At 47.5% G+C, this 27,993-nt stretch overlaps 1 protein-coding gene and 1 long non-coding RNA gene across 3 annotated transcripts; one reads left to right on the top strand and one right to left on the bottom strand.

Annotated features, from left to right (window-relative positions):
• The first annotated feature begins 126 nt into the window (after positions 1-126).
• Positions 127-26,813, top strand: clip1b (CAP-GLY domain containing linker protein 1b). Of its 2 annotated transcripts, XM_086187271.1 has the most exons (23): positions 127-280; positions 2,940-3,132; positions 3,283-3,663; positions 3,744-3,874; positions 4,011-4,135; positions 4,217-4,418; positions 4,503-4,700; positions 4,859-4,962; positions 5,400-5,460; positions 7,143-7,247; positions 8,626-8,787; positions 8,998-9,093; positions 9,775-9,832; positions 9,911-9,996; positions 12,734-12,808; positions 18,244-18,350; positions 22,907-22,952; positions 23,386-23,423; positions 24,730-24,823; positions 24,911-25,076; positions 25,154-25,206; positions 25,315-25,427; positions 25,736-26,813. In XM_086187271.1, the coding sequence occupies exons 2-23, from the start codon at positions 3,024-3,026 to the stop codon at positions 25,968-25,970; spliced, it is 2,745 nt and encodes a 914-aa protein (XP_086043397.1). In that variant the 5' UTR covers positions 127-280; positions 2,940-3,023; the 3' UTR covers positions 25,971-26,813. The 2 variants fall into 2 exon arrangements, with proteins under 2 accessions (XP_086043397.1, XP_086043399.1); XM_086187273.1 differs by lacking the exon at positions 7,143-7,247.
• Positions 13,250-16,222, bottom strand: LOC147243618 (uncharacterized). Its single transcript, XR_015110375.1, has 3 exons — positions 16,113-16,222; positions 15,815-16,038; positions 13,250-13,371 (listed from the first exon to the last, which is right to left on the bottom strand). It is a non-coding gene; the product is annotated as an uncharacterized LOC147243618 (long non-coding RNA).
• Positions 26,814-27,993: the final 1,180 nt, after the last annotated feature.

Below are 27,993 nucleotides of genomic sequence, written 5' to 3'. Positions count from 1 at the left end.
ATGCTCTCGTCTCTTTTCTACGTCATCAATTTTACGCGGCCGATCAACAGAAGATCAAATTAAACCGCCAGATCTTCGTGACGTCGTCTTTTCGTGCCACGAACCGACTCGGAGAAACTGGTGATGGTGAGATAAACGAGCTGAAATTTGGACCCTGAACACGACGTTAGTTCCCAAGGTGACGTCATGCTGGGCTGGGCCGGGAGGACCAGACGCTGGAAAAACATGTAACGGTGCACCGACTCACGGCTTCCTCACAGAGACCCGGTTCAGCTAAAGAGTAAGAGTCCACGGCAACTTTTGTCACACCTGTGGGTTGTTTGTTGTGCCTCTACCCCGAACCAGCGGGGCGCCATTAATCTGAAAATCACAGCAGTTTACGCTGTTTTGCTAATCTGTAGCTAGCTAGCTAGCGCGAGGAGCGCATTCCTGTAGGGACCTACGTAACTCCTGGATACCTGGACACGAGACGGGGCAGATACACGTTTACACAGCTGTAACGGCCCGGGGCTTACCGTTAGATAACGTTTTCTGTCAGACAAATCTGTCACTGTAAAAAAATAGACGAGTGGCATGTTGGGGAGTGAGTGTTTAGGCGGCGAAGTTGGGTTTCCAATCAGCCACTCAGACATAAACAAGAGGGACCGTCCTCATCATCACCCTCATCAATGATTCACGGCCGTGTGTCTGGGAGCGACGCAGGGACGTGACAGTTCCAGGTGTGCTTGTTGTTGGGGGCTTGGCAGCGCCGGCCGGGCGGGGCCAGGAGCTGGAGTCACAGCTGTCAGTCACACCTGGTTATTTATTTATGTCAGCGTTTGCTGTTTGAAGAGCATTGCTCTGCTCTTGATAGTGAAGAGTTGAGGAGCACAAAGCTCCCTTCAGCTGAAGGTGAAAAATAAAATGAATAAAAAGCTGGGTTTGTCTCCTAATGATGGAGAGCTGAGTGGAGCTCCCCCCTGGTTGTGCTTGAGAAGACCAGGAGAGATGCAGGAGGAAACACAGCGGCATCACACAAACACAAGAAATGACCATGGGAAAGCATGGAAACGGAAAGAAAGCATTTCCCAGGCCTGGGGGAAAAGTTTTTGAAACATAATTAAAGCTAAAAATGTTGGTAAAACATGGAAATGTACTCACAAATATCATAAGATTTACATTAATACTGATACATCATGAATACTCCCCTGAGTTTTTACCCTTGTAAACTACGTTACTGCAGTTTTAACACAGAACTCGTTGGAGTTTTTTAAAGAAAACCGTTTGACAGATCCGTGGGTCGATATTTATATCTGCCCAGTTTATTCTTCATACTTGTAAATGATTTAGGAGTTATTCCAAAAGTTTTGGAAATAAATAAAGTTGTTTTTCAGATTCACGATGCTTACATGCATTTGTTTACATGCATTTTAATACAAGTAATATTGACATCAGTGAGAAGGTGAACAAATCAGTCGACAAATAAGTGTTGTGATACTGGCAAAAATCCACTACGATGTATAATGACTTTATTACATGTTTATGTTCTGTCAAATTTCAGTTTCACAAAGGAGCAAGTAGATGTTGACACGGATGTCTGTTTATTTTCCAAAAACATCGATCTCTGAAATTGTCTGGCCTTGGAAAGTTTCCTCAAACCTGGGAAAGTCACAGATATTTGGTAGAAACGTCTCAGCTGAAGGGTTGAAGGAAGCGAGATATCTAGAAACATTTCCTGTGGGGAAAACAATCTCGTCGGTGTCGTTTGTGTTCGCCCTCTCTCGTCTGCATCCATGCTGCCTTTGGCTTCTTCCTCTCATTTCTGTGCCATCTTTCACCCGTTCTGATGACGCGTGGACACAGTAGCTGAAGTATAGAGCGCCATACTCTGAAAACACAGCGTTTACTGTGCGAAACATGACACCCGCGATGACCTAGTTACTCGGAATGAATCATCTTGCTTTGTGAATACATTTGGCAGCGTGATGCGGCCGACCTACGCGACCTTCAGGGAACCAGTCTGATGACGTTCATCTGGAAGCTAGAAAAAAAGAGCTGGAAAAGCAACATCGCTTCATCCGGTAGTAAATACGTGAATTGTCTTCACCGCACCAGAGGAGAGAATTCCCGCTGCACACATGGAAGAAACGGCTTGGTGGCAAGACGTTGAGAGATCTCGTGTTGAATTAAACCCGAGTTTATCACTGTGAGTTTGGCCGATTGAGCACCAGTTGTTAGTTGCGCAGTAAAGTCTAAAAAGAGCTGATATTTTAGGCACTTAAATGCTCCCCAGAGAGCCTAACTCGCTCACCCTGAAGGGACAGTTCACCCAAAAATGAAACGATGGAAGGTCAGGGCAAGTTTCACTGGGAAAGGTGTTGCAGGAATCTCTCAGTCCAGCCCAAAAAATGTTCAGATGTTAAAAAAACGAAATCATCAAACCATAAAATGCCTCCTTACTGCTCGTCCAGCGTAATCGAAGCGTCCTGAGGTTGTTTCATTAAACGCCACAGTATTAACATTCCGCTCCCATTATGGATGCATGATATATTGGATTTTTCTTCAATATGTCAGTGTTTTACAGCTAATTTGACCGTTGGCTGTTACTTTGCGATGTCGCCATCATCTCTATGACCCGTTTATACCATACAGACATTTCTACACACGAAAACCACATGTCAACACTGTGAATGTGGAAAAGGAGCATTTCTTTATTTCCAAAACACTTGGAAAAAAAAACCCTTAAAACTGATGTTGACCACGTGAGTTCCTAACGTAACCTGCCGACAGTGCATCCTTGGAATTTCAGGGCTCGTCTCTGATGTTTGTCCCTGGTCTCCGTCCTCGTCTCGTCCAGCTGTCTCGCGGAGGACGGCGGCTACGTCCATTGGTTTTTTTATGTATTTGTCTGCATGTTGTAGAAATACAGTTTTAAATCTTGAGTTTGCTGTATTTTTTAGCTCGTTTCCATCACAGTGGGACTTGACGGGGTGGTGGGGAAGGCCAGACCCCCCGCCCCCCAGGCCCCACCCCCCACCACCACCATGGACAAACAAGGAGCCATGAGTGCAGCCGGCAAAGTTAGTGGGCTGAAACCTCCCAGTAAGATAGTCCGTCCCACCGGAGTCCCATCGAAGACGTCCCCGTCGTCAGGTGAGAACCATGTGACGAAGGAAGTAGAACTTGAGGACTTGATGAGTATTTTCAGAGTTTATCTGGCGTCCTGATCCGGGACGAGAGACACGCCCAAGTAGACGATGAGTTCAGTAGCTGAAATAGTTGGTGCTTTAATTGTGATGGCAGGTAATCAGAAGCCGGTTCCTCCTGAGAAGTCTCCCGGCAGCGTGACGTCCCCCACCCAAGAGGGAGGCGCCGACTTCCAGATCGGAGAGAAGGTCTGGGTCAACGGCAACAAACCCGGGTATGTGCAGTTTGTTGGGGGCACACAGTTCGCTCCGGGGCAGTGGGCGGGCATCGTGCTGGATGAGCCCATTGGGAAGAATGACGGGTCCGTGGCAGGGGTGCGGTACTTCCAGTGCGAGGATGGGAGGGGGATTTTCACAAGACCCTCCAAGCTATCCAAGACCCCTCTGCCAGAGAAGGAAGCCAATGGGGGGCAGGCCAGCCCAGCACCGGGGGCACCTGCTCCCAGCGAGACCACACCTGCAGGGACCACCTCAACAGGTAGCATTTAGAACAGAAACACATGGTTGGGACTCAGCGCTCTGCTCTTCTTCATACTAAACACTGTATTCTATGTTCAGTTCCAGGCTCTGGAATAAAGACAAGCGGCGCACTTAAACGAATGCTCACGTCCAGCGAGTCAGTGTCCAACCTCTCCGACACCGAATCCATGAAGAAGAAGAGGGAGCTGAGGCTGGGAGACCGAGTCCTGGTAGGAGGGGAGGGTTTAGGGTCTCAGAAGAGCAGCAAAACAGTTGTTTCTCTCGGGATTGAAATCAGTGCTCTGTGACACGCGGAGCAACGCGGTCCAGACGAATGCTCACCTGACTTGGTCTTGTTTGTCGTAGGTTGGTGGTACGAAGGCAGGGGTGGTGCGGTTTCTGGGTGAGACAGACTTTGCCAAAGGAGACTGGTGTGGAGTGGAACTAGATGAACCTCTCGGCAAGAATGACGGAGCCGTAGCGGGGACCAGGTATCGTGAAGGTGCTCCTGAACCAGCAGCTGTCTAGGGAGGTTTCGTTTCCTGCCTGAGTCCACACTGTTGTCTCCTCAGGTACTTCCAGTGCATGCCCAGGTACGGTCTGTTCGCTCCGGTCCACAAGGTGACGCGTATCGGCTTCCCCTGCACCACGCCCACCAAAACAAAGGGCTCACGGCGGAGGTCCACCCTCAAGAGGAGCCCCAGCGCCTCCTCCATCAGCTCGCTCAGCTCCGCCACCTCCTCAATTGGCGGCAAACCCAGCCGAGCAGGACTGGTAAGAATTCCACAGAGCTTAAATTCCTGCACGTGGCTGGAAACTCACAACAAACATGACAAACATTTATCTGCCATCGTTCAGCTGACAGAGACGTCGGCCCGGTACGCTCGCAAGATTTCTGGGACCACGGCGCTGCAGGAAGCTCTGAAGGAGAAGCAGCAGCACATTGAGCAGCTGCTAGCAGAGCGGGACCTGGAGCGATGCGAGGTCGCCAAGGCAACAAGCCATGCAGGAGAGGTGCAGCAGGAGCTGGCTCTGCTGAGGAAGGGGCGGGATCAGGTCAGATACCGACAACTTGGCGGGTATATGTTTCGGTCGTGTTTAAAACACGACACTGCTCTGGGGCCGTAGTCAGTTTTAACGGGTTCAAACTACATTTATTCATGGGAATAGAATAATCTGAGCCTAGCATGTCGTCATTTCCTGGTCTGTGCTAGTACGCTGTGGAGATGGAGGCAAAGTTGGATCAGTTGCGGTCGCTGGTGGAAGCAGCCGATCGAGACAAAGTGGAGCTGCTCAACCAGCTGGAGGAGGAGAAGAGGTGGGCGGTCCTTGTGACCTTCACTCCACTCTGTGTATCACTCTGATTAGCCTTTGACACAGACTCACAGGGCAGTGACTGAAACAATCCCTCAGGTTTTCTTTACTCAAGAAAACTCTGTCAAAGGGATAAATTAGCAAATGAAACGGTTGTGTGGAGGAAATTAAACCATTCCTCACTCAGAAAGTGGATTTCACCACTCAAGAATTCACAGATAGAGAAAAACAGATGCAGGAAGAGTCCGTCTCGTATGTTTGGCTTGAAACTAACAGCAGGACGAGATGGGGACTGATGTCTGGAATCAGGAGACCGGCCCTTGTTTGGTGACTGGTGTTCGTGTCTCTGGAGTCGCTCGTTGTGATGAACAAGCAGAGATTCATCAGAGACGTTTCCAGGCAGCAGGTCTGAATGAAAAACTTATCATCCTCATTTGACAGGAAAGTGGAAGACCTGCAGTTCCGTGTAGAGGAGGCGTGCATCACCAAAGGGGACCTGGAGGTAACTCCTGGTTATATAATGTGACTCAATTAAACATTTCCACTCACTCTCTCTGGCTAGCTAGCCATCTCTCACTTATCAGGCTGATGTGATTTTCATGAAATCCTTTTAGAATCAACCTCATAAATCATTTAACCACTTCTAGTCGTCTCATGGACGAGTTCCTCTTTAAAACTACCTCTTTGTTTGGTTGTTGCTCATTTTGTAAGTAACTTAAAGATGCTGAAATCACTTGCCTCTATTTTACACATCCACTAACTGATGATTAAAGCAATCATTCTGTCTAGTTTGTTCCCTTTCCTGCACTCTTTGCATAATTCCTTGACTTGACTTGTTCACACGTCTGTCTTCTTTAGTTATTCAGTCACGCTTCATTCACGCACCCGTCCTCTCACATTTATCGGCCCATCTGCAGCTCTTAAACTTCCATCTTCCCGTCATTGTTAGAGCCACGTGTTTATCCTCGAAAGCGGGTGACATCTGCAGCTCCTTAAACCTTCCCGCATGCTTTTATCTCTGCATCTTCTTCACTCTTCAGAGGAATCAATGCCGGCAGAAGCTAAATTAGAGAAACATGCCAACTTTGGTGGAAGGCTTCTGTTGCTCACCATCCTTGGAGCCAGTCAAGAATGGAGAGACCCTCTCTCCTCTGTGCTGTATAAGGGAGCTGAGACCCATGCTAATTAGCTTAGCACAATAAATGATGGTGGATAAGAGGTGTTAGCATCCAAAAATCTCTCACAGAAGTTATCGAAATTTAGTTTTCTCCAAAATGGAGGTTACCCCCATTGATATTGAGGAGACATTGTAGTGGTAGAATCAGACACGTAGCCGGAACTACTTTCCTGACTGGGTGCAGTGATTTGACGCAGCACCTCCAAAGCTCCACTGGAACTTGGGTCAACAGAACCAAACGTTTGTTGAGGACTAGAAGAGCGACTGCTGCTACTGATGATGATGAGGAGGAGGAGGATTCCTGCTGGACACACCAGCATCCTGGACCTGAGCTAGCTGATGCTAACACTTCCCACCCACTACCAGCCATTGTGCTAAGCTAACCAGCCTGGACCTGACCCAGCTGATGCTAACACTTCCCACCCACTACCAGCCATTGGGCTAAGCTAACCAGCCTGGACCTGACCCAGCTGATGCTAACACTTCCCAACCACTACCAGCCATTGGTCTAAGCTAACCAGCCTGGACCTGACCCAGCTGATGCGAACACTTCCCAACCACTACCAGCCATTGGGCTAAGCTAACCAGCCTGGACCTGACCCAGCTGATGCGAACACTTCCCAACCACTACCAGGCATTGGGCTAAGCTAACCAGCCTGGACCTGAGCTAGCTGATGCTAACACTTCCCACCCACTACCAGCCATTGGGCTAAGCTCACTAGCCTGGGTCTCAGCTCTCGAGAGGAGGGGCTCTGTCTTCTTGTCTGACTATGAGGGCGATGGACAAGTCAGAAAGTTACGATTTTAAACCTCAGATTCCTCAAAGCAGACGGCACTTTTAACTTTTCCTTTGCTCCGTTGTATAATGGATGGTAACAATAACTGCTTTCTTCCTGATTTACTGGCCTTCTCTTTGAATTCTTCCTTCTGTCTGTGGCACAAAGCTGGCATGTCAGTGTTGCATTGGTGTTTGTTGTCCTTCTCTTCCTGCTCTCTCTTACTAACAGACGCAGACCAGACTGGAGCATGCCCACATAAAGGAGCTTGAGCAGAGCCTGCTCTTTGAAAAGACCAAAGCTGAAAAACTCCAGAGGGACTTAGAAGACACTAGGGTAATGCTGGCAGTCCCACAGCTGGACTGAGTCCTGTGCTTTTCCTAACAAGGTTTAATACGGCGTCTCACACGCAGCAGATATAGATGCACACGCTGTCGAGCCCGGGCAGTAAAAACTCGACGGCTTTTCTAATAACCTTCATCTGGCTAATTGTTTGAATGACGCGCGTGTGGACGGAAGTTCTTTGGACAGGCTTCTGCTTGGTTACTGCAGTGACCTGATAAGGCTGGGAAAATTGTTTATTTTTCTTAAATTGTAAGACAAGTCGATACTTCTTCATATTTTAAAGCTGTATAAATGTATTGAGTTCACATAACCCCCCCCCCCCCCCCATGACTTCTTGATGAAGGAAACTTCAGCCTCATTCCAGCTGCTGGAGACTGATGATTTACAACAGCGAAACTATAAGAAGTTACCATTTCCAGGCTCAAATGCATCATCCGGTTACTTCATCTTTATCCAGCCGTATGTTCACGACTCCACAGCTGAAATCAAACCAACTAGAACGATTCGGGCGCCAGAATGCAAGGCAACCGGGACCTTGCACGTGTTTGACGGTGCGGTTCAGGCCTGACACGTCGCTGCTGGATGGCAACCAGCAGAGTTGTGGCCAATGAACGAGCTGGGAGGCGGGATTAAACTAAATGCACAAGCTGAGTTCTGAGTAAATAGAATAAAAAAAAGTTGAAAAAAAACCCAAAACAGTTTAGCTTTCATGCAGAAGACGGAGCAAAATAGTTTTGTCCAGTTCATGTTTCATTCAGTTCATGTGTTGGCTCTTTGATGCAGATCAAAGGACAACCAGTGCTTTGTTGGCATTTCCACCTGTAAAATGACTAAAATTTTTGGTAAAGTGTTTTAGCTCTACAATCTATTTATTTAGTTGTCTTATTTTCTGCGTTGTCATGGTGTGCAGGAGACGTCAAGCTGGTAGGATATTAAGTACATAGAATTACAAAAATGTAGGAAAGGAACTGTGATGAGCAGCTAAAAACAAAAGAGGCTGAACATTAGCGGCGCACCTGGAAATGGAGAGATGAGGACAGACAGGAGTAGACATTTGTTGTAGAGAAAGTTAAACTTTTGGTCCCAACATTGGTTCAAATGAAAGACGACCCAACCCAAGTGAGGAGGCTTTTGGGACAAGACAGACGACTCACCGACAGAACCCAGGTGAAGACCACAAAAAACAAAAATACAGAAAAGTAAAATAAGATAAGATACACAAAGGAAGTACCTTTCAGACAACAGGAAATACTCCAAGGACATAGGAACAAGCATTTGCTCCGCGTTCTATGACCCAGGCAGCATCTTCTCGCCTCCTTCTTGCTCTCTTTGCCTTCATCACTCCATTGCTCTGGTTTTTCCTTGGTAGGTGGCCACAGTGTCGGAGCGGTCCCGAATCATGGAGCTGGAGAGGGAGGTGGCGGACCTCCAGCTCCGGCTCCGAGCATCCCAGCAGAAGGAGGACGCTGTGTCTCTGTCGCAGCAGCAGATCAGCAGCCTGAAGGCCCAAGTTCAGTCTCAGGAGAAGAAGGTTGGTGGCAAACATCGCTCTTATCATCCAGTTTTAAATGCAGTGACAGAACTTGGATTCGCCATCAGCATCAGTGTCTGGATGTAATTTGTATTTGTAGCCTCCTGGTACCCTGTAGCCTCTAATGTGAACAGGCCCATGACCCTGCTGAAGCAGGAGTGACTGTACATAATTCATGGCTCTACTCAGATGTTCTTTACTGTGCAACAGATCAGCGAGCTGAGCGTCGACCTGGAGAGCAAACAGAAGGAGCTTCAGTCGGTGCAGGAGGACCAGGGCTCCCTGGAGCAGCAGCTGTCCAGCTCGGTAAGACAGGGCGGACGTCGCAACACGAGGACTCCTTTTGTGAGTCCAACACCTACCTGTTAGTACTTTAAAGGCGAGTTCCTGCATCTCTTGTGTGGTCTCGTGACTCCAGTTCCAGGTACGCAGCTTGGGGCTGCTTGAGTAAACTGCTGACATCACACAGGAAGTGTTTGGTCAAAGTCAAAGGCTGCTTTACTGTCAAAGCACCGCATGTAGAGGACATCCAGGAGGTGAAATAGCTCGAAGTTCCAGGCAGTAGAGAAGTATTTAAACATGTACTCAAACCAATGCAAACTATTTCTATTATAGTTTCTCTTCCCTGTGCATCAAAGATGATAGTTATAGGAAAACCTAACTCCTCGTCACAGCTGCAGATGTAATGTCTGCATATTTAACCTGCTGTAGATTATTCTGTTCAGCTCTTAAAACTTTATGGCTTGAAATATGCGACTCATATCTCAGCAGTGTCAGAATGAGCCGTGTGACCTCATCACTCTAGTAAGTGGAGGTGTTCCGCTGGTGAGCATCGTTAAAGTGGCCTCATTAAGAAAGGCATTCCATCCACAAACAACACTGGCGTGTTTTCTGGACAGAGTCATTACTCTGCGGTTAGCTCAAGGTAGAAGAATGTTGCTGGGTAAGTAATTAGCTCGCAGTCACGCCGATGTTTCTCCTTTCCAGAGACAAAAGCTGGAGATAGCGGAGGAGGAGAACAGGAAGACCGCAAAGACCATGCAAGGTAAACATCAGCCGGATTTATTCTCCTTACAGAACACGCGTGAAGAATACCTCTGATTGTTCTCCTGTGTGCTGACAGAACTGGAGCAGTCGAGGAAGGACTACCAAAGCCTTGGAGAGGAGAGTCAGAGCAGAGAGAAGGAGCTGAAAGCCCAGTTGACACAGGTAGGATCACACCTGGGAGCAAGGAATTATCGCTCGTGAGAGGAAATGCACAACATGAAAAGCCTGTAATAACCCCTTTTTTATGCGACGCTCCTGCACTCCTGCGTGTGCAGCCGTCAGACTGGGTGAAGCTGACGACAGTACGGCCTCATGCCGGTCTCATGTTGTTCAAACATCACTAACACACACATGCCCACATTACAACAGTCTGTGCTGACCGTTTTCTGCTCTTTAAATTCTAGCATGCGTTTTTCAGGCTGCGGCTGCTTGTCACTTCTAGTGTCCACTGCAGTTTTCCATTCAGACACCACGACACAACGAGCAGTTTTTAAGAATCTTTTAAATATTTTATGTAAGTCTGTACTGCAGTAGTCTTTCGAACGAGAACGTCGAATCTACATTTTCTCCCTTCCATCAACCTAAATTTAAACACGTTACTCTGAGCACTTTTCAGATTTTCTTGACATCTCATGAAGTAAATGACTCGATTATTTGCGGGAAAGAAATGATCCAAGTAATTGTTGATGAAAAGAATTGTTCGTGGCTCTCCTGGAGATGATTGAGAGCTGGAAAAGTGACCGATGACCTGCGGTGATGGAAAACAGAGCTCGTCGTGCGTGTGTGACATTTAAGAGTAACCTTAGAGTTTCAGAACAAACTTCCATATGTAATGAGTTGGCAGGAGAAGAAGCCACTGCAGCGTTGGTCTGCGTTGCTCCTGCAGAAACAACATTTGATGAGCTCAGAGTCTGAACCTGGGGGGGAGACCTGGGAGGCTCTGGCCAGCCCCCACGCTTGCATATTGGAAAGGTTTCCACATCACACAGGAATTTGCCTCCGATCTGGCGTCGCGATGCACCGTTAATCACAATTTGATTGAAACGTCAGTCAGACCTACAGCAGCTGTCAAGTCACACGGATGAGCAATGTTTGCTAAAGTCTGATTGCGTGTCAAGAAACCAGTTGAAATAAAATAAGGTGGTAACGCAGAGACACCCTGACGATGCGTCATCTCTGTTTGAGACGGATCCACACAGCAGTCGCACCGACAGGGGTTTTGTCAATGAAAATGAGCATATGAGCTTTTTCATGGTTCAGCTACAAAACCAACAGTGTAGGCTGGGTGGCGTTACGACGTGTGTCAGTCCTGACCCAGCATCTGTTTGTGCTGCCAGAAGATAAATGATTTAATGAAGAAACATAATCTGGTTGTGTTTTACAGCAAACGTGCAGAAGTCGTTCCTCTGTACCTCTGCCAGGTGGCTTGCAGACATGTCGGTGGCGTGTTAAAGCCCCACCAACACTGTGGCTCCGCTCATTCACTATTTATGCTCTTATTTTCCTGCTCGTCAGTGTTTTCTGCTCGCGTCAGACATCTTAGCAGCAGCTAAACAACAGGAAGAGTGGACGGCCTGCGCTCAACTGCACCTGAACACAAAACTCCCTCCGAATTTCTTAAATGACTTTGGTTGAAATACATTTTGCAGTTACAAGAGAGGATTTTGTTCCCTGAAGCCGGAGCTTTCATTCTTGCTCTCATAAAAGTCAAGCAGCTGAGGAGTCTTGAGGCCAACTGCAAATAGCCGTCTCTCTCTTTTTAGACTTAGAACAACCTCTGGACTCTGCTCTATTAATGGAATAGGATTTATTTTTTGTGAGGGACTCTTTTACTTCTTGACTTGGCCTTGAACTTGAATGAGTTTTTTTTTTATAATCTTTTTGCTTTGGTACATCGCATTTTTTGAATTCTGAGTGTTTGCTTTGATGCTTTTCTGGACCGGGTGTCCTTTCCTTGTGCTCGTTACATTTGCCCTCATCAGTCTTTTCATATTTGATGTTTTCATTGCCGCACTGCTTGTTGTGGTCCTGGGTATGTAGATGACTAATTAAAACTGAACCGAGGCATCATTTAGAAAGGAGAGTGGTGTTGGCGTTGGTTGGGAGGCTGGAAACACGATCCAGGAGCATCTGCTGCAGGTCCCTGGAGAAATGAAGAACTGGTTTCACATCTCACGCTGGGGAACGCCGCCGCCGCCGCTGCTGCCGTGATCTCAACATCAGAAGCTCCTCTTCCATTCTGTCGTGATTGAGTTGAACCAAGCAAAGCTAAAGCTTTGGGCTTTTCACATTCAAGCTAATTGTCTCTCTCTGACCTTGAAACAGAACTGCAAATACCACATTGTGGCGCGAGGACGTGTGCCCGTCACAGTGACCTTTGACCACCAAAATCTTTTCACTTCATCCTCGAGTCCCGATGGACGTTCACACCACATTTAAAAGAAGGTTGAGGCGTTCCTGAGACCTTGCGCCCGTGTGAGCTGACGGTGGCTGTGTGTCCATCCAGCTCTTTTAATGAGCATTTTCATTTCAAGAAAAACAGACGTGAATTTGCCATTTTTCTTTTGCTGAGCCGAATGGATGGAAACCCAACTAGGAACCTTGCACTTTGACCTTTGACCGCCACCAAAACCATTTCAGTTAATCCTCGAGTCCTAATGGATGTTTGTGCCTAATTTGAAGAAATTTCCTCGCGGCGTTCCTGCGACATCATGTTAATCAGAAGAGCAGCGGACTGAGGAGCGCAGCGATAATTTACATACTTTATTATCACGCAGCGGTGACATGCCAGTATCTGAAAAACCAATGTGTGTATAGTTTGAAACACCTCTTTTATTTCTGAATATAAATACATCGTGAAGATAAAACTGAGTAATATATTTGCTCCCCTGTTTTTTAGGCCTCTGAAAAGTCTGAGAGGGCGTCTGCGTCGCTGGAGCAGCTGACCAATCAGAAGAAAGCTCTCGAGACACAGGTGAGCTCAGAACCCTTGTATGAAATGCTCTTGTCGTCAGCAGGTTATTTATTTTTATTATGTAATCCTGCTTATAAAGGACATGAGCTCATTAACTGTTGCGATGACTTTCATAGCGCAGTAGAGGAACTCCCTGCTCTGTCCACCACAGTTGAGTTCTTGTATTTGTGGCTGCAGCAGGGAGCCAACACTCAGCGCGGGTGCTGCTGGTGGTGCCGCTGGTGGTGCTGGTGGTGGTGCCGCTGGTGGTGTCACTGGCGGCTGGTTTATTGGGATGAATCAGCACAAAGCGGTGGGTGGCTGTGCTGTAACCCTCTGGTCTCTTTGCACCTGAGTGAGCACAACCCAACACGGGCGTCATGTGGTCATGACTTTAACGGACGTCGTCAGTGCAGCAGGGCGAGCGTCTCCACCTGCTGCGCTGAGGCGTATTTACGTGATGCCCTCTAAGACAGAACTTTCACATGAAGTGGTTTGTTTGATCCTCCATCCTGATTTGTCCAGTCTCCAGCCGGGTGTGTGGTACTGGTGTGTGGTACTGGTGTGTGGTGTTTTCACAAACGCTGCATTAGGACACAGAGGACAGCGCAAATATCACCTCAGATGAAACTCCTGTTGATACACTTACCTCCTGCCTCAAGGAGCCCCCACCGCCCACACACTCCGTTATGAGTGTTTGTTGTACACACACACGCAGGAACACTTAAATTACTCGGCACATTCAGCACGTCGATGGAGAACATTGATGCAGAAGAAAAATGCAGGCACAAGCAGATTGGAGATGGATTTTTACTAAAGCTTCATGGTTCCAGCATTCGTGTGTGTAACGTTTTCCCTCGGGCGCCACGTGAATGGATTTGTGTAAACATAAACATTTGTAGCCGGCAGTGTTTGTGTTCATGTCCCACTCTGACTGCAAGTGACAGACATGCATGATTTGCTGCGCCTGTCCCGCCCTCTCTCTGTCCTCCTCTACATCAGTCTGTGTCTCTCTGGCGCCCCCTGGCCCGTCGATATTCATGTGTGTGAGAGTTTGTAAATACACGTTTTTGACAGTTTTGCTGTTGTTAGCCATCAGTGTCTGTTAGCTTCAAGCTAAATGTACACGTCTGGCGTTCTATGGATTCTTCTAGAAGTCACTCAGGCGAAAAGTGTCTCATTGAGGTCAAGACATCGAAAGTATCGCTTTAATTACAGTGGAAACGGCGAAGGCTGCCCCCTGCTTGTGACTCACCGCTCTCCATTTACAATGCAAAGAGGGGCAAGGACGGGATTAAATGATCTAGATTAATCTGTCACTATAAATGCAGACAAACCTTGATTGAGTTCATGTGCGTTTACTGTACAAGTCGATGCAGAGGCTGTTGGGACAGGCTGAAGTTATGCAGGGGGGCGTGTAAGTAACTCTAAGATCCCGAAAGAAAAATTACACTTTGGGTGTTGTGTCGCTTCAATGAACACAAGAAACTGAAACGGAAACCGTTAGCATGCCTCATAATGCGTTCGCCCTGCTAACGCGCTCGTCGCTGCCTGACGCGTCCTTTTGTCAAATACACTAAATAAGTCCACTACCTTGACTGAATCTGTCCAGGATTAAGTGAAACATCGGCATCATGAACTAGAAAGGTTGCCTGGAGCTCCAGCGGAGAGAGCAGGAACGCTTGGTGGAGCATTTACTCACGGGGACTCTCTCACATCTTCTCCCCGCTCACCCATGTTGCTGCTGTAGTGATGTAATCCTCGCACATGTCACGGAGAGCTGTGGTGTGTGTGTGTGTGTGTGTGTGTGTGTGTGTGTTCACCAGGGTTTCCTCATGCTGCAGGGACATACTGTCACATTGTCGCTTTGCGTCCAAACGTTTCTAGTTTTGGATGAAGAGTTGCTTTGAGGTTAAGTTAAGGTGATGTTCAGGGTTTGTCAAGTTGTAGAGGGCTCCAGGAAGTCAATGTAAATGGATGGGACTGTGTGAGTGTGACCAGGCCTGGCTGGGCAGAACATGGCCGTAGTTACTGTTGCCTCGAGATCAGCCGTCCACGTGTGCCGGACGTGAGACACCGCAGCAGCTTCCCCACCGCGGCTGCTCTCTGGTCCAGCTGCGATCTCTTCAGACACAACTTGACTCAAAGTGTCTTCAGTGAATATATTTTTGGATTTATCAATAATATCCATCGCTGTATGGAGCTCCAGAGACACAAAGAGAAGAAAACCCTTTGTGCATAAAGAGAATAACATTCATATTCTGAGGCAATGTGATATCACTGGATTCCTCAGTTCAGGTCTTACGCATGATTGAAAAAGTTGTATCTTGTGGCAAATGGACAGGTCGGTTGAGGCGTAATCGGGGGCGTGTTGAGCTCCAGGAGGATTGAGCTCTACACACCAGAGACTCAGCTGTGCGCCAGTGCATGTTCGTAGTTGGCAAAAGAAAAACTGTAAATGAAGCCAGTTTTTCACCAAATCTGATGGAGGGGTGGACCCCGGGCCACGGAAGAAAAAGATATTTGGGCTTTTAAACTTGGAGGTCCTCCTCCTGGTGGGTGGACCAGATCATCTGTAGTGTGATCAGAACCTCCCAGAGCTTGGTGTTGGGTTGCTGTAGCTGCGTTTCCTCCTAGAATTGCGCAAAACCTAAATATTGCAATAAAAAACTGGTAATGGAAACACCTAAATTTCGAAACATCTCTCAAATATCGCTAAAAAGTTTTTATGCTCTCATGAGGTGTTTTTTTCGGTCGTGCCGATGTAGTAGAATATCGCATTTACACGTCACCGGACGTGACGTAGGGAGTTACATCAAATCCCTTGTTAATCCCTTATCCGTGTCCACTCCCATACCATCCCGTACTTTATCTAAATTTCAGAAATATTGCTTTTATTTTGTGAAAAACTGTAACGGAAATGCAGCTTGTGAAGGCCTAGAGCTTTGGTGGAGTGGCGTTACCGTGGCAAGGTAGCCATGTTTGATATTTCACCGTAGAACAGGAAATAGCAGAGTTTATACTCACTGAGCTCAGATCTTTGACGAGAGTCCTGAAGACATCCACCAGCTGAAGTGGTGTTTGCATGGGAGAGCAGCTTCAGTCCAAAAATCAGGACGTTTTCACTCCATGGAGCGTGGCGGGTGCGAAGGCCCGCCCACCGCTGCTTGTTTTACATCAGCATGGCTCATCAGGCCCTCTCCCAGTGCCCCCAGTTGGATATCACCACTACAGATGCTCCACCAACACAGCTACAGACATAAAGATGAATGAATGAATGAGTGAATGGCTGTTTTTATCAGACATTCTAGAGACTCCCAGTTACCTGCTGACGCTCCTGTCTGACATGTTGTTGAGGACTGAAGCCTTTAGAGGAGTGTGTGTGCATACGTTGTTGGACATCCAGGAAACAAGAATGTGAGCAGCAGAGATGGGGGGGGGGGGCGAGCCCGGGAGGAGCTTATTCGAGCTTACATAATGGACGCGCTCGGCTTCTTTAACCCAACAGAGAGGGGGAGAGAGAGAGAAGCTGCTCTGGCGCCACGCTCTCGCAGCCGCGCACAGCGAGGGCTGAGGGCTGATGCTTTATTGATGCTCAGCTTGTGTTAGTCTGTGCATGTTATAGATAGCGGGAGAGCACTTAGGCAGCAACAACGCCGCCGTTGTTGTGTAGCGGGAGTCTGGCCAGCATGGACATCGCTGCTGTGCATCAGGGTTACTCCAGCACCATCTACTCGCCTCACTACCAGGTAGGAAGGTTTCAGCACCTGAGCCGTGCAGCCGCAGCAGCAGGAGGAGAATGAGCTGGCCTCATTCTACGGACTCTCCTGCCTCGTTTGCTCTTATTAGCTCCTCTAATTAGTAAATGAGTGATCTCGGCGTTGGTCCAGCTCGATTCTGCTGGATTGTGCTCGTTTATGTTTGCAGGCTCATCTGGGAGGTGAAGGGACGAAGGTGCAGGCTGGTGGAGAAGTCAGGCGTTCAAACAGCAGGGACCGTCCCTGACCGCGTGTTACGAACTGTTAACAGTGTGAGTCGTCACACGTCTGTTGAGTTCTTGATGACTGCTGCAGTTGCAGACATTGATTGGAATCACATGCCCGTTAGTCCTAATTAATTATTGACTGCTGCTATTTTAAAGCTGCTGAGATCAAAGCGCCGCACGTGTTTGAACGGTCAGAAATGATTTTGTGTTAGGATCCCAGACTCTAACGTCTCTGGGGCTTTTATTTTTAGTTTCACGTGGTTGGAACCCGTTCTGCTGCTCCGTGCTGACTCAGGGCCAAAATCCAGCCTGTGTTTTTTTATTTCTCTCAATTAACGGCAACTGTTCTTTGGGCTGCATGAAATGAGAGCTCATGATGCTGCAGGGCAGATGAAATTATGCTTCTTAATAGATTTATTCCTCAATTCATTGTAAGTAAAAAACAAAACAAAAGGAGGGGGGGTTGTCTGGCTCCAGGTTCCTTTTGTGTCATATTTATAATGAATACGTTCACACCTCCCTGGCTGCCAGCATCCCTGTCAGGCGAGAGGTGCACAAATGAATGTAGGTGTACAGATGAGGTAAATATGGATGAATAGGAATATGATCGAAATGAGTTGAGGAGTTTGAAGGTTTCTCATGAAGTGAAACATTTGGGAGAAGACAGAAAAGAAAAATGCAAATATTCCATATTTACACACACGCAGCTCTACACGCACAGTATAAATACATTTGTACACTTAAAAGCAAGCGTGTATCTGGTTCACGTGAGCTTGTGCACATGCGTGTAGACAGAGAAAACCTGACAGGTAAACTTAGTCCATGATAGTTATGTGAATGCCTCCTTTTGGCGTTGTTTACTTTTTAAAGCTAGGTTTTTGTTTGTTTGTTTGTTTGTTTGTTTGTTTGTTTTGTCTTGTTGTTTTTAGGGTCGTCTGTCTCATTCTTGCTCACGCAATACCTCAGGAACGTTTATTGCAAATTCCGTCAAATGTGGCACAAATATTCAGCGGACGGTGATCAAAGGTCGCTGGGTCGTGACTCGTCCATCGTCACAGGCTGATTCAGTTGGTCTGATAACATCTGGGAAGTCTGAAAGAGCTGCGATTAGATCATTGATCCACATACCAGTTAGCAAAGAGCTAACAGGAAGCAGCTAGCTCAGTCAGGGGGAGGTGCCTTCACAGGTAGGAATCCGCCCGGCAGGTGGGAATCCTCCTGGCAGAGCAGGAATGTCAACAACTGGGAAATACAGAGTTTCTCAAAAGAAATAAACCAGATGAACCATAAATATCTAATCTAACATCGAACAAGTCGTTGCAGCTCTATTTTGAGCTTAATAGAGAGAAATAGAAGTGTGTGTTGTAGTCGCAGTTGATGCTGCAGGCTGCGATGTGCCTCGCAAACAGGGATGCTGCCACTTCAGTGTGATTTCTGTGTCAATAGATTTTCCCTCTGTGTTTCCGTCCAGCTGGAAGCTTTGAAGCAGCAGAACTCCAAATACCAGGAGGAGCTCAGCCTGTCCAAGGAGCGCAGCAGCTCAGAGAACCAGCGCATCGGAGTTCTCTGCAAGGAAATGTAAGTAACTTCCTGTGAAGGTCACCGGAGCGGTGGAGCGTTGGTCCCGGGGGGGGGGGGGGGGGGGGCTGATGAGCACTGAACTGTCCGGCTCTAATTCTTCTGTGTGAATGTGGCTCCCTTCAATTGTTACGTAACATTGGAGCATCTTTATTGTTCCGTCGAGGCGGCAGCAGCAACATACAGACTTTTACTGCTCACACGTCTGTCCTGCAACTGTAGTTTAGCTGGGAGTTGTGACTTCATATTGTGATTATTTCAAGCTTTTATCTTGATCACAATGAATTAACAATTGTTTCCTGCACACTGTGACACCCTCCCAATACGCTGAACTGCTAAGGGGTGAAGCAGTGGCGTTGCACAGTTGATCAAATTAAATGCAAATTTAAGTTTTCAGAGATATTTGTTGAAGTTTAATTGTGTCAGAATGCAATTTTTAATAAATCTTCTGGTGCTGCAGACAGTGAGAGCAATGGCTTAAAAATGAACACTCCCTCCGATGTCACAAATCACCTCACAACTCCTGTATCGGCCAAAAATCATCACCATCCGAAATGTTTTTTAAAATCTTGCTGCCGTCGTGAGTTTCAACCAAACGAACCCTGATGAGCAGCAGCGGGTGAGGGGACCAGCTGTAAACATCTGCTCCAGCACTGGCGCAGTCATCGTTCTTGTGCCGCCATCCACACTTCAAACCCGTCTTGAAATGACGATGGTGTGATGCTTTATTATTGATGCTTTATTGTTTTGATCCATTTTTTCAGCCCTGTCTCACTGCAGAATCAGAATCAGAAAAAGCTTTATTGCCAAGTACGGATTTAAACATACAAGGAATTGTTGTGGTGTTTTTGATGCGTGAAATTTTGTATGTATATATGTGTGTGTGTGTGTGTGTGTGTGAAGAGTGTGGTTCTCGAGCTGCTGTGTGTGTGTGTGTGTGTGTGTGTGTGTGTGTGTGTGTAACATCGTGAGTTCAGTTTTGCTGTGATTCGGCGACGCTTTACACATGAGAATTAGCCAGATGATGCTGTTATTATGGAAGTGCAGAGAGGGGGGGAGACAGAGAGTGGGGGAGACAGCGAGGGGGGGAGACAGAGAGAGAGAGAGAGAGAGAGAGAGAATGTTGCTGAAGTCCAGGTTTAGAGCTCCAGACTGCCAGCCATTGCCTGTCCGACCAACAGTCCAAATCCTAAATATCGTCTTGACTCCTTGAAACAGCTGTGGGTCCCGTCAGTCTCAACATGACTTCCCACATTTTCATGGCGTCCGTGGCGGCGCTTTGTGAAGGCGTGAATTAGTTGCAGATATTTCACTCGTCTGAAACATTTTTTTTTTTTTTTTTTTATGCAGCACATTGTGTTGTACTGTTGTCTTTGTGGATCTCCATCCTAATGTGCAGGTTTATTTATAGACCGTGTGTGTGTGTGTGTTGTACATATATGGGGTGTGTGAGTCTTTACATCATCCTGCCACACCTCCCCTGAGTCATCTGAGCTCTCGGCTGTGATGTCACAGCTCCAGATGGATTTAATTGGCGGTGTTGGGGTCTCGTATGTGGAGCGTCCTGGAGGAGCAGCAGCAGATGTCAACAAAATCTCTCCGTGACTCGAGCGCCGCTTTGTCCTCCTGAAGACGCTGCTCGTCTGATGCTCTTTCAAACATCTACAAAAACCCTGTGAAGGGATTAAATACTTGTAGTGGTGACGGCGCCGTCCCCTCAGTCTGCTCAGGTTATGTAACCACACCATCTCTCCCCCTCGGACCGCCTGCCTCCGACATGGCCTTTTCTCTCACAGTGACATCAGTGTGTGTGCGCGTGCGCGACTGGGGGCATTTGTGTGGAATCAATGTGGCTTTGTAGCGTTTGAGAGAACAGCTGTAAACGCCACAGCTGATGTGTGTGTTAAATCCAGCTTTTAACATCAAAACTGTGTTGCTGCTTGCAGAGAAGCTTTATGTGATTGTGAGGAATAAGTAGAGACGGTAGAAGCCCGGCTGAGGACGTTCTCCCACCGGTTCATGAGCGTGAGAGTTGGCGATCAGGCTGTAGTTTGATGGGCGCCTGTCGGTGTTGATGACAAAACAAAGACGAGGGCTTCATTGGTTTGACACTCCCGAGTTCATTTTCACGCTTGAGAAGAAAACTTCAACAGGCTAATAGAACACAACCCTGTTGGAGACCCATCAAGAGAGAACGCGGTTCTTGAGTTGGCCTTGATAAACGTGAGGAGTTGAGATGAATCCAGGGAACATTCCAGATTAATGTCCACTTATATCAAGGAAGTGTTTCCACTAGCGGGTCCAATCAAATATTCATGATTAGACATTCATCATCTTTTGGCTCTGGATTGTTGACCTCACTGATGATCAAAAGATGGACTTTTGTATCATTTTTAATATCTCGTCTTTATTTCTGTATCTTATCCTCAAGGCGCAGCAGGGGCGCCTTACTCAGCTTGGAGACTGTAATTCCGTAATAAACCAGGAATTCCCATCACATCCGGTGGAAACGTCTGACGTGTTTGCGATGCTCCTCCTTCTGTTCATTTTCCGTCCGATATTTGTCTCCAATATGTTGAAGACAACAGAGCCTTGCTGTGGATTTAGGATAGACTGTGGGCTGAGTGCCTGAGAAAAAAACAAGCTAACAGGCTACAATTGAGCTAACGTGCTATCGTTATCCCTGTAGGATACCATGTGGATATTTCACACGCCTTGGTGTCAACAACACAGAACAGCCTCTCGCCTCAGGCCAATCAGTAGGCGTTCGTCTGGCCTTGCAGGGTTGCTCTCCATATTTTATATATATTTTATATTCTTCACCTCTGTGGAAACGAGGTGTGACACCAGCAGTCCCAGCCCGCTGCTCGGCGCTCACACACATTTGTTCATGGCAGGCTGAACCGGCTTACAACCTGCAGCTCGTTTTCCATGTCATCATGCCAGTTCATTTTGACGGCAAAGCACTCAAACTTCCCCTCTTGATCACTCAGCTACTCAGCAGCAAACCAGGTAACACTGGACAGAAGAAGAAGAACCATGCAGCGGTGAGATGGTTGGGGGTTTGCTGGCCGGGTCCGGGCCCCTCGTGCGAGTCCCACTCAGCAGGACGTGGATGAGAAACCTGCTGTAACTTTGTGTCAAACCATTTGTGTTTGTGTTTCTTTTTGAATGTAACATTTTTGAAGAACGTCAGTGACAGGGAGGTGGAAATGAAGAGTCTGGGGAGAGCAAGGCTCCGTTCGACTGAGCTGTTCCCCTTTAAGTCAGCCTGCTCCCTGTTGTTAGTGGAGGACGATGCAACGGAGCCGTGCTGAATGTCATTATTCAGCAGGCAGCTGAATGTTTCCCCCTGATGGTGTTCAGACTGTCCTTATTAGTCACACCAAGCCTCCCCGCTCTTCTCTGACACAAATCCTGAAAGGCATCAACGTGGAGTGAAACTCAATTTCTCCAGCAAATCGTTTGGTTCCGGCATCCAAAAATATCCAGACGTTTAAATTCCCAGACGTCCCGGGGTTCATCGCGGCCTGATACGTTCCCCGTGTTAATGTGATGACAGGAGCAGCTTCATCCTGTCTGTTTCAGTCTGGAAAACTCTGTGTGTGTGCGTGTGCGTGTGCGTGTGTGTGTGTCTTTGCTGTTCTTGACAGCCATACGTCCAATTTACAAAATTACCGTAAAAGACAGAGTGTAAGTGCACTTCAAATGTCAGAGTGAGCACGTTTTATACACCTCAGTTGATTCGTGGCCTTTAGGTGCAACTTCTCTCAGTTTTGTTTATTTTGAGACCACGAGATAGTGATGTAATCGTGGAATAACACTTTGATTAATATGTAGGAACAAGTTACAGTCAGTTGAGTGGCCTGAAAATAACTTTGAGTGAACAAGTTGCACCGTCGCTCCAAGTCTCCATTCGAGCTTTTAACATGTAAGAATTTAAAGTTTAAGTTGATTGTGGTAATTTGTGATTAAATGAATAGATTGAATTTCCAGATTAAGTTTTTTTTTTTTTTTTTAACCCTTTTATACGTTTAAAAACGCTTTTCACAGCCACAGCGCTGCCGCCCCCAGCTGGCCACTCACAGCTCTGCATTTACAAGCTAAATCTACAGTTGGGGTCAAGGGTCAAGGGCAGGATTGATTGCGTTAATTTTTTTTTTAAAGCAAAATGAATTCATGAATTAAATTCATAAACGTTCATCTCTTCTCGCGCCATCGCCAGTGATTTCATAGTCTTGGGGATGAATGCTCCGTCTTCAGCGGCGTCTCTTGCAATCTGCCTACTAATCTATAATATAATCTATAATCTATAATCTACTCCCGAATCTATCTCTCCACTGAGAACTTCTCAGAAGTACTTTGATACTACAGTTGTTGCCTCCTGCCTCCGACACCCCGCTGTCGTACATGAAGTTTGTTGAGCAGCGACTCACGCGTAGCTGTGCGATGTTCATGTGCACGTATGAGTGACAGATGTTTTCACATCTGGCAGCAGATTAAAGAGGCGACGGTGACACAGATACATCACAGCCTGTTCTCTGTCTTCTTCTCAGTGAGGAGCTGAAGCTGGCGTCCCAGACCTCGCAGCATCTCCAGGAGGTACCCATGTTCTCCTTCATCCTGTTCTAGATCCGACCCGCTGGTTCTAGATCAGACCCGCTGGTTCTAGATCAGACCCGCTGGTTCTAGATCAGGCCTGCTGGTTCTAGATCAGGCCCGCTGGTTCTAGATCAGACCCGCTGGTTCTAGATCAGGCCTGCTGGTTCTAGATCAGACCCGCTGGTTCTAGATCAGGCCCGCTGGTTCTAGATCAGGCCCGCTGGTTCTAGATCAGACCCGCTGGTTCTAGATCAGGCCCGCTGGTTCTAGATCAGGCCTGCTGGTTCTAGATCAGACCCGCTGGTTCTAGATCAGGCCCGCTGGTTCTAGATCAGGCCCGCTGGTTCTAGATCAGGCCCGCTGGTTCTAGCAGAGCGGGGCTGATGTGGGGGTTTTACCTCTGTTCTAATGCCTCTCTGCTTTTGTCTCCCAGCACAACGACGATCGCAACAGTCCAGACATGAAAACCAGGTGAGACACTTTCTCTGGGTGGGGTTTTAACTTGAGTGCTTACGTGAACAAACGGACCTGAAGCGCAGAAAAAAAAAAACCTGGTGACGAGAGTCTGAACTTAAAGTTTCTGCTCTGACGTGTTTCAGTGCTGCAGGTTGTTGTCAGAGCTGCAAGAACTGAATGACGTGATGAATAGAACAACAATAAAAGGTTGCATGTGTGTACAGTGTGTTTACTTATTAAGACCATTGGGATTTCCACCACACACAGCAGCTAAGATGGCGGCTGTGTGTGGTGAAGTCCTCGCTTCATGACGAAAGAAACCTTAAATTTTGATGTTGGTTTTTATTCATGGCAAGTTCAGCGCTGGTGGGTTTGTGAGCATTTATTCATTATTGATATCTTCATATGAGGGAGTGAGAGATTGAATCCAGAAATATTTATCATTCTCTCCGGGGTTGACTGAGTGGTGACACGTTCGCCTTCGAACACCTGGAACGCTCCCAGTGACGCTCGTCTGCCTCTCACCTCTGGCAGCATCTCTGCCTCGCAGACTGGAACCTCCGACCAAACCCGTCGTGAGAGCATTTCGATCGCCGCCCTGCTCGTGCAGGCTAAGCTTTCTGTGCGTTTACAGGAATCGTCACGTTAGCTAAGACAGATGTTGATTGGTTGCTGGTTTCTGCGTCCGCTCCGTGTTTGATGGTATTTTTAGCTCTCTGTCAGCCTGCACGTCTCATCTCTCTACCTGAGCCGAGAGGCTGCGTCGTCTCAATCAGAGGTTTATTACGTCTCGCTGGCGCAGACTGAAGCGGAGAGTGAGTGTTTAATAGAGGGAGGATGAGAGACGGCTGAGGAAAGATGACAGCCGGCCATCAAAGCCTGAGATAAAAGAAGGGAGAGACAGAAGTGAAGATGAGCTGAGGTGATGAAGAACTAGAGCAGAAGATGAAGATGATTCTCAGGCGCAAAGAGACGAGATTCGGTGGGATGACCTGCTTCGCTGCATTTATCAAGATGGCTGCAAGGCGCCGCTTGTCTGTTAGTCTGCTTCAGGAAACTCTTGGCTGTGGTTCTGTTGTAAATTATTTGTTTCCAGCTGCTGCAACACCTGTGACACCACTTGGTTGAGAACAAGGGGAGAAGCTCGATGAACGAACAAGCAGCAACGCCGGCAGTTGTAGAAGCGAGGAGCAGAGTTCTGCCAGCCCGCCTGACCCTTGATGAGGGAGCTGATAAAATGACCACGTCTCCATGTCTGATCTGAGGTTTATTCACAGTCACACTGTGGGGGCCGTCTCTAAACATCCACCTCTTCCCACAGAGAAAACATCTCCAATCAGGAATCAGACTTCCAGAAATCCCTCGGAGCCTTAATCTCAGACAAAGACCGGGAGCTGGAGACTCTGAGGAGCGAGGTGCTTTCACTCGTCTCATCATTTCCCCAAAACTCTGCTTCCGTCTTCTGTAATCTGAGCTGTTTGTCGGTTGTGGTGTTGCCTCAGATCGCAGTGCTGCGAGGAGAAAACGCCATGGCCAAGACCCTGCAGTCGGCCGTGGAGACGCTGGAGAGAGACAAAGCTCAGCTGCAGAGCCGCGTTAACAATCTGGAGCAAAGGCTGATGGGAACGCCGGCATCAGAGGGAGGAGACAGGGAAGCTCCGCTCTCAGGTGAGGAGACGATGAGTCCAGCCGCCACGGGTCTGGTGGCGGTCGAGCCCGTTAATGATTTATGCCTCCGTCTGCAGGCGATGCAGCTCTGGAGCGGCTGAGGGAAGAGAAGGAGTTCGCTGAGGGACAGGTAAGAGGCTCCTCCAGGAACACAGGCGTGTACTGATGTGTGGTTGTTCAGCTGCACACGTTGATGTGTGTGTGTGTGTGTGTGTGTGTGTGTGTGTGTGTCCATCAGATCAACTTCCTGAACAGCGTGATAGTGGACCTGCAGCGGAAGAACGAGGAGCTGAAGATCAAACTGAAGAAGCTGGCTCTGGCCGAGTTCAACGGCAACGACGGGACGGATGGGTGAGATATAACACACACACACACACACACACACACACACTATTTAGCTTCCCAAGCATTCCTGCCGAGCTAGCGTGGTCTCGCTGCTAACACACAAGCTAACTCAGGGCCGTGAAGAGGTGATGGCAGTTCTGGGACCAGCAGAATCAACCAGCGGGATGTGACCCCACTAACAGGAGGTCATCAAGACTCTGTGGCCTCATTGTCTGTAGAAAGACCACGTTTGTTGTATTTTTAATGCCTCATTGAAACACCATAACTTTATTCATTTTGAAGCAGACTTTAAACGCAGCATCTCTTTGTGTCAGTTTTGACAAAGACGTGTCAAAGCGGGAGAAGAAGGCAACTCCACGCCTGTTCTGTGACATCTGTGACTGCTTTGACCTCCACGACACTGAGGACTGTCCCACTCAGGCCCAGAGCCCCGACTCTGTACCTCACTCCACCTACCACGGCAACCCGGCCGTCGAGCGCCCCTACTGTGACATCTGCGAGGCGTTCGGCCACGCCACCGAGTCCTGCAACGATGACCAGACCTTCTAGAAGCTCCAAAAAAGAAATGCTTTCTCTGCATTTTACCTCCTTAAACACTTCTCACCTTTTCCTCGCCACAATCAAGGCTGGCTAAAGTCCCTGCAGATTCCCGTGAAGTATTTTTATACTGTATTTATGCATATCACTGGTAGCCCCCCCCCCCAGCTCCTTCCTCTAAGGAGACTGAATGCTCGTCCAAATATGCTGCTTTGGTGCAATATTGATGTTTATAACAGAAGGAATTCTGCACTTGTTGTTTTTTAACGTGTTATTTTGCATCTGTCGCTAACAGAAGTTCATGTGCTGCCCTCCGTTCCTTGTTTTTGAAGTTTTCTTTGCTCGGAAGCAAAGCTAAGGTGGATAGAGGGAAGCGCAGGCCCAGCAGAAGGAAGGGCTCCACATTCCCGCCTTTCAGCCGCATTCCTGTAACCCTGCAGACCAATCAGAGCGATGCTGCCACGTCAGACGTTTTATGTTCGCTCATTTACAGAACGGTCATGTGACCCGCCGCACAAGCAGTTCCACAGGTGGTTGATGTGTGTACACAGCACCTCTGAAATCACACAGCGGCAACTGGACTTACTCGAGGTTCTTGAAGACGGTTCAATTCTTGTCTCAAAGACGAAAGCAAAAGCATTTGCCAAGAGCGTTCTTTATCAAGAGCAGAAGTCCGAGGTTTGTTATCGGAATTCGCGAACCTCCGCGGAACATTTAGGAATCATCTAACCTTTGCTTGGGTCGTTCACTTCTTGTCTGAGCCTCTCAGTCACAGTGACCCCGCCCAACCTCGACTTGTTGTCCTAAAGACTTTGATTGGTTCTGAACCGCTGTTTTTTTTTTGTTTGTTTTTTTCACCTCTCAACGAGCTCCACCTGCCGTTAGTAACAGAACCTCTGCAAGTGTCCTCAGTCTCCTTCAAGAACCCAAACACGTCAAGTTGCCTTCACGACACACACACACACGTGTTCTGCTCCGTGACCTGGATCTGCAGTCTTCAGTGCACCTTTAACGTTCATTTCCAGGTCCAGAACCACCTTTTGAAAACCCACTCACTTAATCTGGTGTTGTGATTTTTTTCTAATTCCCAAACTTTTCCATGTGATTTCCATCACGAGCAGGTTCATGTACTCAGACGCTGCCACTGAAGGTTCCTGAGGATGAGTTGTAGTCCGTGAAGAACTTGTTGCGTTTTGTTATTTATTGTCTGATATTCACTAACCAGTAAATATTAATACAGAGAAATAAGCTAGCACTGATGGGGTGTATAGTCTGTGGCAGGGCTGCTGTGGTCCAGGTGGGCCGATGAAGCACAGCTGGACCACAGGACCTCGCCCGGATCGAACTATAGAAGCTCCACTAACTTCGTCTTTGCACTGTCCACTTTAAAAATCTTCAGCATTCAAGAGACATTTTAACTTGAAGTTTATAAATGAAAAATCATGAATCTGTTTCACAATGCCCTCTTTAAAGCAAAAGTTTGATATTTTGGGAAATTTTCATATTCATTCACTTTCAGGTGACGTTTACAGTTGAATAACAAGCGAGGGTGTGACTGTTGTATAGGAGCCTAGCTTAGCATAAGTTCTGCACTCAGTGAGCCTCGCTTATTTTAGCACAAGGTCTGCAATAAGGGGAACCGCAGCTGGTTAGCTTTGCTCCACCTAGCATGCAATCAATAGACAATTAGCTTTGCAAAGTCTTGAAAAGCTGCATTAGGTTAGCTTATTTTCGCACAAAGTCAGGCATGTGTTAGCTTTGCATAGCTTAGCTTAAGTCTGGACAAAAGGGAGCTGCAGCTAGTTGGGGTAGCTTAGCACAATGTATGGAAACAGGAGCTTCATATGCTCGGCATAGCTTACCTCTATCGGAAAAGAAGGGAAGCTATAGCAACTTAGCTTAGTACAAAGTTTGGAATTTGGAGCAACAACGGGTTAGCTTAGCTTAGCTTAGACTGGTTCTGAGACAACTGGCATGGTCCTGTCCAACTACTAAACTTCTTGTGAAATTGGCAATTATTTTAACAATTTTATCT

The sequence above is a fragment of the Aulostomus chinensis genome, chromosome 19, assembly GCF_037954235.1.
Source record: "Aulostomus chinensis isolate RoL2024-O1b breed Wild chromosome 19, RoL_Achi_v1.0, whole genome shotgun sequence".
Lineage (NCBI taxonomy): Eukaryota > Metazoa > Chordata > Actinopteri > Syngnathiformes > Aulostomidae > Aulostomus > Aulostomus chinensis.
Note: the sequence above shows the minus strand (reverse complement) of the source record. Positions and strands in the feature narration are given on the sequence as shown.

Excerpts from the sequence above, each read along its gene's own strand:
- clip1b (XM_086187271.1), top strand. The coding sequence starts at position 3,024 with ATGGACAAACAAGGAGCCATGAGTGCAGCCGGCAAAGTTAGTGGGCTG. Across the intron at positions 4,136-4,216 it reads GGAGCCGTAGCGGGGACCAG|GTACTTCCAGTGCATGCCCA; the intron begins GTATCGTGAAGG and ends TTGTCTCCTCAG. Across the intron at positions 5,461-7,142 it reads TCACCAAAGGGGACCTGGAG|ACGCAGACCAGACTGGAGCA; the intron begins GTAACTCCTGGT and ends TCTTACTAACAG.